Genomic DNA, 12,660 nt, shown 5'->3' on the forward strand with positions numbered 1-12,660 from the left:
CCAATTAACCCATGGATTTCCAGATACTTATACATATAAAGGAACAAACTGTGTCCATCAGACACCAGTGAGTAGCTTTCTATCAGATCAGTAGAGCACGTTGTGCAGCTTACAAAAACCCTAAAAAAGATCTTTTGTGAAAAAGTTAGAACAGAGTTCAGAGTTTAACAGGGAACATACTTCATGGAGGGCAGGTGTCGTAGCACCACATCAACAGCATGAACAGGGTTAGTGCTAATTGGTTTGTCCAGTTCCAGAGGTTCAGGCAAGGTCCGTCCTGTCAGCACCTCATGCAGCAAGTGCCAGCTCACGCGTGAGACAAATTTTATTGACACCTTGAAGGGACGATCTTTGCCTCCTTCTCCTGGCAATGTAACATCCAAATCTACCTGTTGAGAAGAAGGAGAAGAGATAGAAGTGGAATACAGAAGTGAGCACATGACTATACTATAGATGTTGCCCCATTCTCCCCTTACTATATCAATCAGCGACTGATTTAAAGCAGACTCAAATCCACCACATGGTCCTAATGATGTTTTGAACCCCACAGGGTCTCAAACATTGAACCAAAAAGATCCTGCTTCTTGAATTCAGGGAACTTGGTTAGAACAGAAAGAATGTACACACTCAATGCGTGCTACAGAGAGAAGATGATGCACTTAGTTCCCCCCTGTGTGTTGTGTAGTCAACCACATCAGGTTAAAGCAGCCTTTCACAACTTTTTTGCTGTTGAGAAAACCCTGAAATTATCTTCAGGCTTTGAGAAGTCCCAGAGGTGGCACAATCATGCAAAATATGGTTGGGAAGCATAGCTGTGTACATGCCCACCTGGGGTCTCTTCCCCTTCACACCCCCTCCAGCCAGGCCCATCATTGGCCATTTTGGGAAGGGGGGTGGATCTACATGACCATATATGATCATATCACCCAACAAACATTTAATACATTTAAAAATACATTAAAAAATTAATCAACTCCCATCCATTCAGGAAACCCTTTCAAGGTCCTTAAGAAACCTCAGGATTGCACAAAACGCTGGTTGAGAAAGCCTGGGTTAAAGGCTCACATTGGAAAAGCAAAAACAGAAGGAGATTGTGTGTTGCTCTCTCCATTAAATCTTTTACAGATCTCTTCAGACTGCAAAATTCATTACCTCCTCTCAATACCTTGCCATATTTACTTGCTAGTGTGTGATACCTCACAACTTAATTTGCCATTCCAATGTTTAGATCATTTACATAACTCTCCCATTAAAACAAAAAGTGACAGTACTGTATACATTTATCTTACGTTAAGCTCAACTTTTCCTTTATGGCATCCCTGTTAAAATTTAGATTGTAAGGACCCTCAGTCAGGGACACATTTTTTCCTGCTTTTACATGGGCAGTTAGTAATTCTCAATAAAAAGGGTTAGGTTTAGATACCATCAACTGTCCACTGAGAAATGTGGAAAATTTTGCCCAATACTTGCTACCTGTGCCATAGTGCATATTAGGAGGAGTGAAGCAGTGGGCTGAAGAGGGAAAGTCAGCAAAATATCTGATTCCATAAGCAGAAAGCCTATACCATCCAACCTTTGAAGTCTGGACAACAGGATCTCAGACTGCCTAAGAAAGTGTTTTGCTTTTTAAATCAGCATTTTGTCTGCTTGCAAAAATTTAGAACTAACGGAAAGACATCTTACCCCAGTAGTCGCCACAGGGAGTGGATTGGCTGTGTAAAGGCTTCTTTTACCATCATAAACTGGCCTACGGTCCCCAAATATTGTTACTTTAAAATGCTGCACCATTGAATCCACCACTTCTCTAAGGAAATAAAAGGGACAGCATTTGTATTTAAATTGTGTGCCATTAAGGAAGACAGCCAGTAAGGTACACACGTCGCATGTTTCACATTACTTCTTCCTTAGATGATTCATTTAAAGTCACCTAGGTCCAGCCAGGCACAATTATCCAAAAGGTGCTAAACTAAATGACATCAACAATGTCTGAACAACTGCACAGTAGGATGGAACAGATTGGTCACTGTTTTCTTCTCAAAGCCAAAGACAACTTTAAAGAGAGAAGCCAAAATGACTCATAACTTGCTGTGTGTGTTTAAACACTAGGAGAGACACAGTGCCCCACTGCCTTCCAACATTCTCTCCTCTGGCCTTATTCAGCTTGACAAACTATTTATATAAACCAGTGAGGAGTTTTGCTACTGCAAGGCATCAGATCCATGCGAACAACAGTTACATTATGACAGAAGCGATCTTCAATGGCTTCGCAACTACAGACAGGGGAGCTGAAAGGGGGAACAGGTACACAAAAAAGCAGAATGTTTTTGGTCCTGGGTTTTTTCCCCCCTTCCAAATTACTAATGGAAAAAAAGCTTAACATTTTGGGGAGTGTTCAATAAAGTCTTATGAAATATTTTCTCCTTTGGATGCATGAAATGCTTTTTAAGAACAGGCAACGGGAGGGAGGTATATAAATTTAATCAATAATAATAAATACTAATGAGGTTTTACCCAAAGTTCAGGGGGGGGAAATTAGACTGAAGATCCATATCCAGGTAAAAAGGCATGCTAGTTAAAATTAGGATGCAATATCAATATCAAACTTTATTACAGTCGTTCAGACCAAGATATATGAAGTTAATACATAAAAGACCAAAAGAATATGGTCATTTATTATAATACAATTTAAAACATCATAAAATAGAACTTAAAATTATGCTACTTTAGAGCATCGGATTTTTATGGCGGCGGCACAACACTTAGCCAGCTGAGTTGTCACCTGGGGGGACTCATCACTTAGCAGCCTCTTTGCTCGATCTACATCATGATGTTCTGGCAACTTTTTAAGGAGTGGTTCAATGAATTAGGATGCAGAGTCAGCAATGGAAGATTGCTGGAAGATTATAATGTTCTCCCATTAGTTTCTCCACTTTAGATCTCTACATCTATCTTTTTGCTCTAATCAAACTGGTTGTTTTGCATTGTGCCCCTACGATCTGACTCCAACTAGCCCTTCTTTGTAACACTCCTCCTACCTTTTTACCAGGATATAAACACTGATGGAATTTTGTCCTGAGCTACAAATAAGAACCAAGTGAGCACTGTCTCCTGAAAGCTTATATCCTTAGAAATGTTGTTGGTTTTTAAGACGCTACCGGACACATTTTTGTTCTGCTACTACTGACTTACACAGCTGTCCCCCTGCTTAAGGATAATTAATCTGATTAGTTTTAGCTATAAGATGCTAGTGGCGTTATGATCATAGTGCTTTAAATGTTATAAATTTTAACTTTACATTCAAATATGATGCTACACAGGGTATACTGAACCTGAAAGATACCAGTATTTCCTTATATTCCAGAATCTCAATACTGGTATGATATTTGTATTTAGTTATGCTTAATTTTTCCAGTTGAGTATAGCCCATGGTCATTCCCTCGGCAATTCTATAGGAATGTTTTCGCCACATGTCTCTGTCAATGACCACCTCTTTCAGTTGGCTCATGGTCATCCCTGTATCGGCTTTGATCGTGTCGAGCCAGCAGATCCTTTGGCGACCACGTTTCCTTTTGCTGCTGACCATGTCGAGCATTAATGATTTCTCCAACGGGTTTGATCGCATGATATTTCCACAGTAAGTGAGCTTTAGCCATAATATCTTGCCTTCTAATGACATATTTGGTTTGCTCCTCTCTAAAACTATCTTGTTGGTAACTTTGGATGTCCATGGTATTTGCAGCATTTGTCTCCAACACCATAAATCGAAAGCATCTATTCTCCTCCTGTCTTCCTTCTTCGGGGCCCAGCTTTCGCATCCATAGCTTGTTATGGGGAAAGACAATGGCACTGACTAGCCGGCACTTTGTATTAAGGCTGATATCCTTATCTTTCCATATATGGTTCATGCTTAACATTGCGTTCCAGCCCAGTGTTATTCACCATTTGATTTCATGACTGCATTCACCACTTTGAATGATCATAGAGCCAAGAAAGATGGAATCATCAATACATTCAATGTTCTCATTGTCAATTGTGACTTTGGTGCTACTGCCAGTAGTTGTCATTATCTGTCTAAAAACCTCCCTTATATGGGCAGGCTGCCCCCCCCCAAATGGCCAAATAATGGATGGGGCTGAAAATAATTGGGAGGGGCACTGGCCACTCAAACCTATGACGGCTGAGGCTCCTATCACTTCATCGACCTGTGTCATTGGTGGTGGCTGGAGTAGATTGAGGTGAGTCCAACCTTGAGGATTTGGGGTGTCTTTTGGAGGGGTTGTTTTAACAAGAGAGGGGAAAGTGGCCTTCAGGGCTCGGGGGGGAGGGAGCTGGGGTCTAGATTTCAGGCCATGCAGAAGCCTGAAGATGGGCAAGGGCTTGGTTTGCTCCCTGGCTTGGAGGGACTGGATGCTTTTGAAGAATGGATTCTATGGCACAGCATCCCAACTGAGGTCCCTGTTCTCCCTAGACTCTCTCTCAAATCTCTCAATAGGCTTCTCTCAAAGTCCCATATTTTAGTCATGATGAAAAGGTTAAACTCAATAAAGCAGAACTGTAATCAAGCAGAGGAAAACAGGAGGAAATGATACTGCTGTTCTAATATTTGAAGCTAAAATACCTGCTGCTGAAAAAAATCTGGAAAAATTAGTTTTATCTAATGTTATGTAACTCAACAGTCAATCTACTGGGACATTGCATCTAAATGACTCTCTCAAACGACCATTGAATCACTTACCGTGAATGGTCCTTCTCCTTGAAGTCAGGAGGACGCCTCGGTGGGTGTTTCCCGCCACTTTAACTGGGAGGCAGGACTAATTTTCAACTTCCTGTCCTGCGTGGTGGGAGGCACCCTGCTCCAGTCTGGATGACAAGCCTCTCCAAATAAACAATTCTTTAAACATGTCAACACTATAAAAAAACTATACTGACTTTTGGTCTCTCCCCTAATATGAGTAAACTAATTTGAATACATAGAAAAAGATATTTATTTCTTTATATTTTAATAAATTTGAGAATCATGTGGTTCAGGTAGAAGCAAGTGGAGGGACGAGGCGTCCTCCTGACTTCAAGGAGAAGGACCATTCACGGTAAGTGATTCAATGGTCGTTCTCCCTTGACATTCAGGAGGACGCCTCGGTGGGACTTAACAAGCAGTCCCCAGTAAAACAGGGTGGGTGCTTCCGAGAACCTAAGGAACCACATGTTGAAGCACACTTTTGCCAAAAGCTGTGTCCACAGCATCTAAGGTGTGCAACTTGTAGTGCCTTATAAAGGTGGATATATTTGACCAGGTTGCTGCCCTACAAATTTGAACAGACGAGACTCCCCTGAACATTGCTGCATTTGTAGCAGAGCTTCTAACTGAGTGCGCAGTTATGCCCTGAGGAATAGGAAATCCCTGGATTCTGTAAGCCTCTATGATGCATGTTTTTAGCGTTCTACCGATTGATGCCTTAGACATCCTTTGACCTAGTCTAGGTGGAGCAATATTGATAAATAAAGAATCAGACACCCTGAACTTTTCAGTGCGAATAAGATAAGCCTTCAGGGCACGTCTAACATCTAAATTGTGCCAGAGGCGCTCTTTCTGATCGGCTGGATCAGGGTAAAAATTTGGTAGAATGATCTCTTGGGAAATATGGAATTGAGAGTCAATTTTGGGTTTAAATGTTGAATCTGTCTTCAAAATAACACTGTCCTTAAGGAAGTGACAAAATTCTTTCTTTACTGAGAGAGCTCCTAATTCAGAAACTCTCCTTGCTGAGGTTACAGCAACTAAGAATAAAAGTTTCATTCTGAGGAATTTTAAGTCAATTGACTGAACAGGTTCAAACGGAACCTTGGTTAGGGCTGTTAGTACCAAATTTAGTCTCCATGAAGGAAAACGATGAACCACTGGGGGTTCTTTGTTCGCCACTCCCTTTAGGAATCTAACAATGTGTGGATGTTTTGAGAGTATAGCCCCTTCAACAGAGGGTATGACCGAGGCTAGTGCTGCCACCTGGCGTCTGAGGGTGGCTGATCTAAGACCTTGGATTTTACCCTCCTGTAGGAAATCTAAAATACTGGCCATGGAAGGCTTGAGAAAATCCCTTTTCTTCCTCTTGGCCCACCTCACGAAGGCCTTCCATGAACAAGAGTAAATTCTGTTAGTGGAACTCCTCCTGGAGTCCAGGATTGTTTCTGTGACTCCTGAAGTATAACCTAAGTGGGTGAGCTGTTTCCTCTCAACTTCCATGCGGTCAAAGACCACCACTCCGGTTTCGGATGGAAGACTGGACCTTGCTGGAGAAGATCTCTGGAAATTGGGAGAGTGAAGGGGGGATACACTGCCATCCTCACTATTTCTGAGAACCATGGGCGTCTTGGCCAATTGGGGGCTATTAGAATGATCTCGTTTTTTGAGAATTCTATTTTTCTTAGGAGCCGTGGCAGAAGTGGAACTGGAGGGAAAGCATAAAGCCGACCCTTCGGCCACTGGGATGTTAGGGCATCTGAGAATTCCGCCCTTGGGTGGTGGAATCTGGTGCAAAACCTGGTGGTCTGTGCATTGGTGCTGGATGCAAATAAGTCCAATATTGGCTTGCCTAGTCTCTCGGTTACTAGTTGAAATACCTCTCTTTTCAGCATCCATTCTGCATCTGACACTATCTGACGGCTTAAGAAGTCTGCTTGTATGTTTAATACACCTCTCACATGTTCTGCTCTGAGAGAGGCTAGGTGACTTTCTGCCCATGTGAATATTTTTTGAGCTTCCCTTTGAAGTCTGGGTGATTTGGAACCTCCCTGATGATTCAGGTAAGCCTTTGTTGCCACATTGTCTGTCCTTATCAGAATGTGGCACTGATGGATCTGATCTGCAAAGTGTCTGAGTGCCAATCGAACTGCTCTCAGTTCTAACCAATTGATTGGCTGTCTGGACTCCTCTATGGACCACTGTCCCTGTATATTTTGGTTGTTCCAAACTGCTCCCCAGCCTAGAAGACTGGCATCTGTAAAAACTTGTTCCTCCCTCAAGATTAAATATGTTCGACCCTGGCTCAGATTTTTGGGGAGTGTCCACCAACGTAAGGCCCTTTTGGTGTCTAGAGGAACCTTCACTGACATGTCCACTTTTTTGGTTATCCTGAATTGGTAGGGTCTGAGAAGCATCTGTAGGGGCCTGGCATGGAACCTCCCCCATTGTACTGCTTCCATATTGGAAATGAGCAGACCCATCAGACTCGCCAACTGAAGTAGGTTGGTGTGTCTTGCCTGGATGACTGCGCTGGTCATCTGTTTTGTCTTGGTCATTTTTTGGGGGGTCATAAACATTTTGTTTTGTCGAGAATCTATGATGACCTAAGTGTTCCAATCTTTGTGTTGGAGTTAAAGAACTTTTGGCAAAATTTACTAAAAAGCCAAAGTTTTGAAGATTGGTTATGACTTTGTTCGTATGCAGTTCCGCTAAATGTATAGAGGGCGCCCGAAGGAGGAGGTCGTCCAAATAAGGATGAATTAATATGCCCTCCATCCTTAAACCTGTTAGGGCATTCACTAGGATTTTTGTGAAGACCCTGGGTGCAGATGAGAGTCCGAAAGGGAGAGCCCTGTACTGATAGTGTACTCCCTGCACACAGAATCTGAGGAATCTTCTGTGGGGTGGAAATATTGGTATGTGTAGGTAGGCCTCCTGGAGGTCCAGTGAAGTTAGGAACTCTCCTTGTCGCAACGCTTCCGCTATGGATCTCAGGGTCTCCATGCGGAAATGACGGAGTTTTATGAATTTGTTTAAGAACTTGAGGTCCAAGATGGCCCTCCAGTCTCCTGTGCGTTTTGGAACTGTAAAAAATATCGAGTAGATTCCTTGTCCCTGCTCTGAGTGAGAAACCGGTTCTATGGCTCTGATGGCTAAAAGGTGTTTTATTGCCATTAGAGTCCTCAGCCTCTTGGCTGGGTCTTTTAACCTGGGGGAAGGCAGAAATCTTTCTGGAGGAATATGGTGCAGTTCCAATTTGTATCCGTTTGTGACTGTATCTTTTGCCCATTCGTCTATGTGAGGAAGTTGCCAAGCCTGGGCAAATTCTTGCAACCTCCCCCCTACTGGGATGGACTCTGAGTCACGCTTTAGGGGGTTTTCGGTCATTCTCTGACCTGTCATTCCTGTTAGAAGGCTTGTTTGATCTAAAGCCTCCTCTGCACCCTGAGGGACGAAAATTGTTGTTATTACTCCAATTTCCCCTCCTATAATTTGATCGGTATCTGGAAAGGGTGTGTTGGGATCTAAATGAGGAATTTTCCTTACGTACTCTTTTGGGCATAGCTTTTTTCTTATCCTTAGTTTCAATAAGAATATTGTCAAGATGATCCCCAAACAATTTTTCACCTACAAAGGGGTATGCTGTTACGTATGCCTTTGATTGGTAGTCTGCCGGCCATGCTTTTAGCCAAAGCAAACGTCTAGCCACTGTGTTGGAGGCTAAGGATCTTGCTGCAAACACTATTGCATCCAAGGTAGCATCTGCAGAAAAAGACACTGCTTTTAGAACTCTGGACACGCCTTCCACTACTCTCTTATCCTTTTCAGGAATTAACTCCAACAGTTTTCTACACCAGGCAATCCCTGCCCTGTTCATGATAGATGCGGCTGAAGAGGCCTTGATTGCCATGGCCACTGCCTCATGAGTGCGTCGCAGGGCAGTTTCTGCCTTTTTGTCCATAGCGTCTCTAAGGAAACCCTCTCCATCCTCAGAGACGAGGCCGCCAGATTGAAGAGCTGCAATGGGAGCATCTATCAGTGGAATTTGTAGGATGGATTCTCCATAGTAAGGCATAGTATAAAGCTTCTTTATAAATGAAGGTACTTGTTTGTTTACTAGGGGTCTTTGCCATTCAGCTCTGATCTTTTTTTCAAAAACCTCTGGAAGAGGAAAATTATCTTGAGAGGGACACAATTTGGGAAAATATTCTCCCTTGCCCTTTGGCCCACAATACCTCTTTTTTGTGTGCAATTGCTCATCCTCGGGTATGGCTTCATTCAGAGCCAAGGCCCCGAGGGCCTTTGTCAGCATATAGTGAGTGTCCTCACTCTTGAAAAATCGCTCAGATTGAGCTGACACATTAATAGGTTCAATCTCTTCTTCATCTGAGAGAAAAGCTATGGCGTCCTTGGACCTGAGAGATTCTAAATCCTCCTCAGAAGAGTCATATCTGTTTGGACTGACCCTCACTCTCTTTTGAGCAGCCTTAGTGGGCCAGTTTTGGCTACCCTCCCTATGGTGCCTGAGGGGACTTCTGGAATTTCTCTCTCTCTCATGCTCCTCAATTTGCTCCCTCATAGCAGCCTTTAACATGTTAAAAAATTCTGGAGGAAGGGAACCTAGAGAACTCCCTGCTGCATGATCTGGGGAGGGTAGGGAGGGGTTACTTATCTGCTTCGATGAAGAAGACTGCCCCTCAAAATGGCTGCCGTCAGGAACAGTTGGGGAAGATGGCTGCTCCTGGGCTGCTGTAATAGCCGGGTTCGCACCACGCGGCTTTTTAGCGGGCAGCGCCTTCGAGCGCTCGTTGTCACTCACGGCCCCGGCGGCAACGGCAGCCCGAAACGGACCGCTGCCGGCCGCGCCCGCAGAGGAAGATGGCATCATGGGGGCCGGAGGATCGTCGTCTGAGGAGAAGCCCTCAGAATGAGCTCGCTTCGCAGCCATAGGATTGCTGCGATCCAAACGTTTTCAATGTAAAAAACGGAGGCTTCTTTAGGCGACTGCCTAAAAAGTGCGTACTAAAACTTCCAGCAGGAAAAAACAACTTTTAAAGGCTTTAAACCTTAAGAGCTATGGCTCTGTTAAGGGGGGCGCCTTAAGGGCATGAGCCCAACTGTAAAAGAATTTAAACTGTAACTGTTCTAACCTTAAGAAAAAAAGCAATTCTAACACTCTAAACACTTTAGTACTATGAACTACTGACTTATGAACTATGATTTAATTTGAATTAATGATCAATTTTAACACTATGCATTAATAACTGGGGAGAGACCAGTCAGACCTGCTACTCCCAGAATAGGCAGGAAGACGACTGGAGCAGGGTGCCTCCCACCACGCAGGACAGGAAGTTGAAAATTAGTCCTGCCTCCCAGTTAAAGTGGCGGGAAACACCCACCGAGGCGTCCTCCTGAATGTCAAGGGAGAACTGTTTGCTCTGAGGTAGATAAACACTTAAGATACACCGAGAGAGCCAATGTTTGCCACAGCATGTCCTTACACACTCATGCATGATACCTTTCAAAGCCCTAGTTTAAAGTGCTGCTATAAACATATCATCACACAGCCAAGCTGCAGAGAATTTACAAGCAGTTAAACTGCTCCTAGCTTATGAATTCACTGAGTATTCCTTAAAATTTGAACCATTAAGGAAGGGAAATCTGTTGGAATACAGGTGTGAAATTTCAAGCATTTGTGAAGGTGTGGGATCTTCCTGCCCCACAAAAAATCCAAACTTGTGACAGAAGAATTGGAATACATGAGGTACTTCATCAATGCTAAATTTGTTTTACTGTTTAAGATACAATGTATCATTTATTCAATTATTTACTTTTCATTTATTTACCGCCACTCCCGGCACAGCCAGCTCCATTTAAAACCCCACATAAAATAACCAACCGAATGTATAACAATGTATAAAAATTACTGTCTTATTTATGAAATATGAAAACCTTGTTCTTTTACAAACAATATTATGAATATAATCAATATAAGTGTGAGATGCAAACAAATATAAGTGTGAGATGCAAACTCCTTCAAGAGTGGCCTGACCACAGGCTCCTTTTGATTTCTCCAGGAGGATCCATGAACCTAAGGACAGACTGATAACCTTCCAGAGTGGGACCTGTGGTTGGCCAAACAGCTGCCAGAGTCCTGTCGACATCGGCCAAGGAGAGTAGCCTGAAGCAGTCCAAATTAGGACCTTGAGACAGCTGTGACCACCAGTGCCCTGTTTCTAACTCAGCGGATAGGCCTTGGCAGAGGAACAAGATTTTCTCCACAAAAAAGCTCATAAAAGCATCGCAACTAATGTCCAATTGAGCAGTTTCATACAACTCTTTTAAGGATGTCAGAAATTGGATTGTTTTGAACAACTGAGCCAGACATGAGCTAGCAAAGGCAACAGAAACTGCAGGACATTTTTTTTGTGGCTTTTACTAACATCTCATAAGCATTCATAAGCATCATATAAGATGTTCTGTGGTCTTGGCATGAATTGTTCACCAGGCTTGCTCTAGCCGTCTCAGTTATTTGTTTCTGTTCACCCAGCTCCAATGTATTCCATGGAGCTGGCTTAGGATGGGAGCAGAGAGAACAATGGGAGTGATCTTTCATAACACCAGTGTCAAAGACAGACTGTTTTTTCTAGCCCGATCTTGGGACAGAGTGAAGGTTAAAAGGGGTGCGTTTCTGTATCTCCCATCCCCCCTTGTTTAATCCGCCTTCTATCACTGCCATATATCCCCCATCCCTTAATTATCATGATACCCAGCCCATGGCTGGCTCCTCTACTATTTATCCACCCATTATCCTCCTCTAATTCCTCCCTCTCCTTCCAACAGCCACAATCAGACAATTCTATTTCCAAACATCCATCCCACCACCCTACAAATAAAATAACAATACAAATAATGAGCTCAATTTAAAATAAATTTAAATTAAGGCTATGTCCCATGATTCCCCAAATCTCCCTCTCATTCCTGGGGACTCTTGGTCAGGGCTGCAGGGCTAATATCCCTATACATTTATATTCTAGGCAAGGAGGTAACAATGAATTTCTAGGTGTTCAACCAGAAGGTTGAATAGCCTAAGGATATGTAACAGACAATGATGGTCATAACCCCAGGCCCAGATGGTTTGATAGTGTCAACAGTAGTAAGCTGTAAGGGCCATGGATTCATGGTAAGTCTGAAACATATTACAGCATCCACTACAGCCCAGAGAGCTGCAAGAGTGGCAGCCATTGAAGATGGCTAATAGCCAGTAAGTGGTAGATTTAAAACAGTAGCCGTCTAAGGTCAGCTGCTGATCATAACTTGAACGTTGCAGCAGGCTAAAGCCAAGGGCTGTGACTGCTGTTTCGAGTTCACTCAGTAGTGAAAGGCCATGGGGCCACAGTGGGTGCAGCAGACATGTTTACAAGAAGATGTGGCAGCTGGAAACCAGTCACTGCTGCAATTGGAGGCCACAGCAAGTCGAAGATCCAGGCTACAAACCCTGAGTTGAGAGGCTTGACTGCCAGCAGACCCAGCGCCACAGATCAGAATCACAAAGCCAAGACTGGCAACCAACCTGTCCATGCCATATCGAGGTTGCAAGCCAGTTATAATCCAGAGACTCAAAGAGTTGGTTGGGAGGAGTTGGGAGTCACGAGAGCCATGAGCTGGAAAGCCAGTGAGGGAGGAGGGTGAGCTGCAACAACTTAGTGCCTTGGGGACTGCAGGCTGAGACAAACACCCACAGTCATAGAAACCATGGTGGCAGCCTGGTGATCAAAGGTCATGGGAACTGTAGCTACAGAGTTTAGGAGGACAGGATAAAGGGAGCTGGGGCAATGTAGTGCCTCCAAAAGACATATTTATGTAGGTATATTTATGCATATAAAACACAAATCTGAGAGATACATTTAATGAGATCCCTG

General features: G+C 43.5%; 1 protein-coding gene across 1 annotated transcript in view; it reads right to left on the reverse strand.

Annotated features, from left to right (window-relative positions):
- Nucleotides 1-12,660, reverse strand: part of AGO3 (argonaute RISC catalytic component 3) — a 56,280-nt gene that overhangs the window by 26,356 nt on the left and 17,264 nt on the right. The window contains exons 3-4 of the mRNA XM_077337554.1: nt 1,684-1,804; nt 181-389 (exon numbers count right to left, since the gene is read on the reverse strand). Of these exons, the coding sequence (XP_077193669.1) occupies nt 181-389; nt 1,684-1,804 (330 nt within the window). The remainder of the gene's footprint in view (nt 1-180; nt 390-1,683; nt 1,805-12,660) is intronic.

The sequence above is a fragment of the Paroedura picta genome, chromosome 5, assembly GCF_049243985.1.
Source record: "Paroedura picta isolate Pp20150507F chromosome 5, Ppicta_v3.0, whole genome shotgun sequence".
In the NCBI taxonomy this organism is placed as follows: domain Eukaryota; kingdom Metazoa; phylum Chordata; class Lepidosauria; order Squamata; family Gekkonidae; genus Paroedura; species Paroedura picta.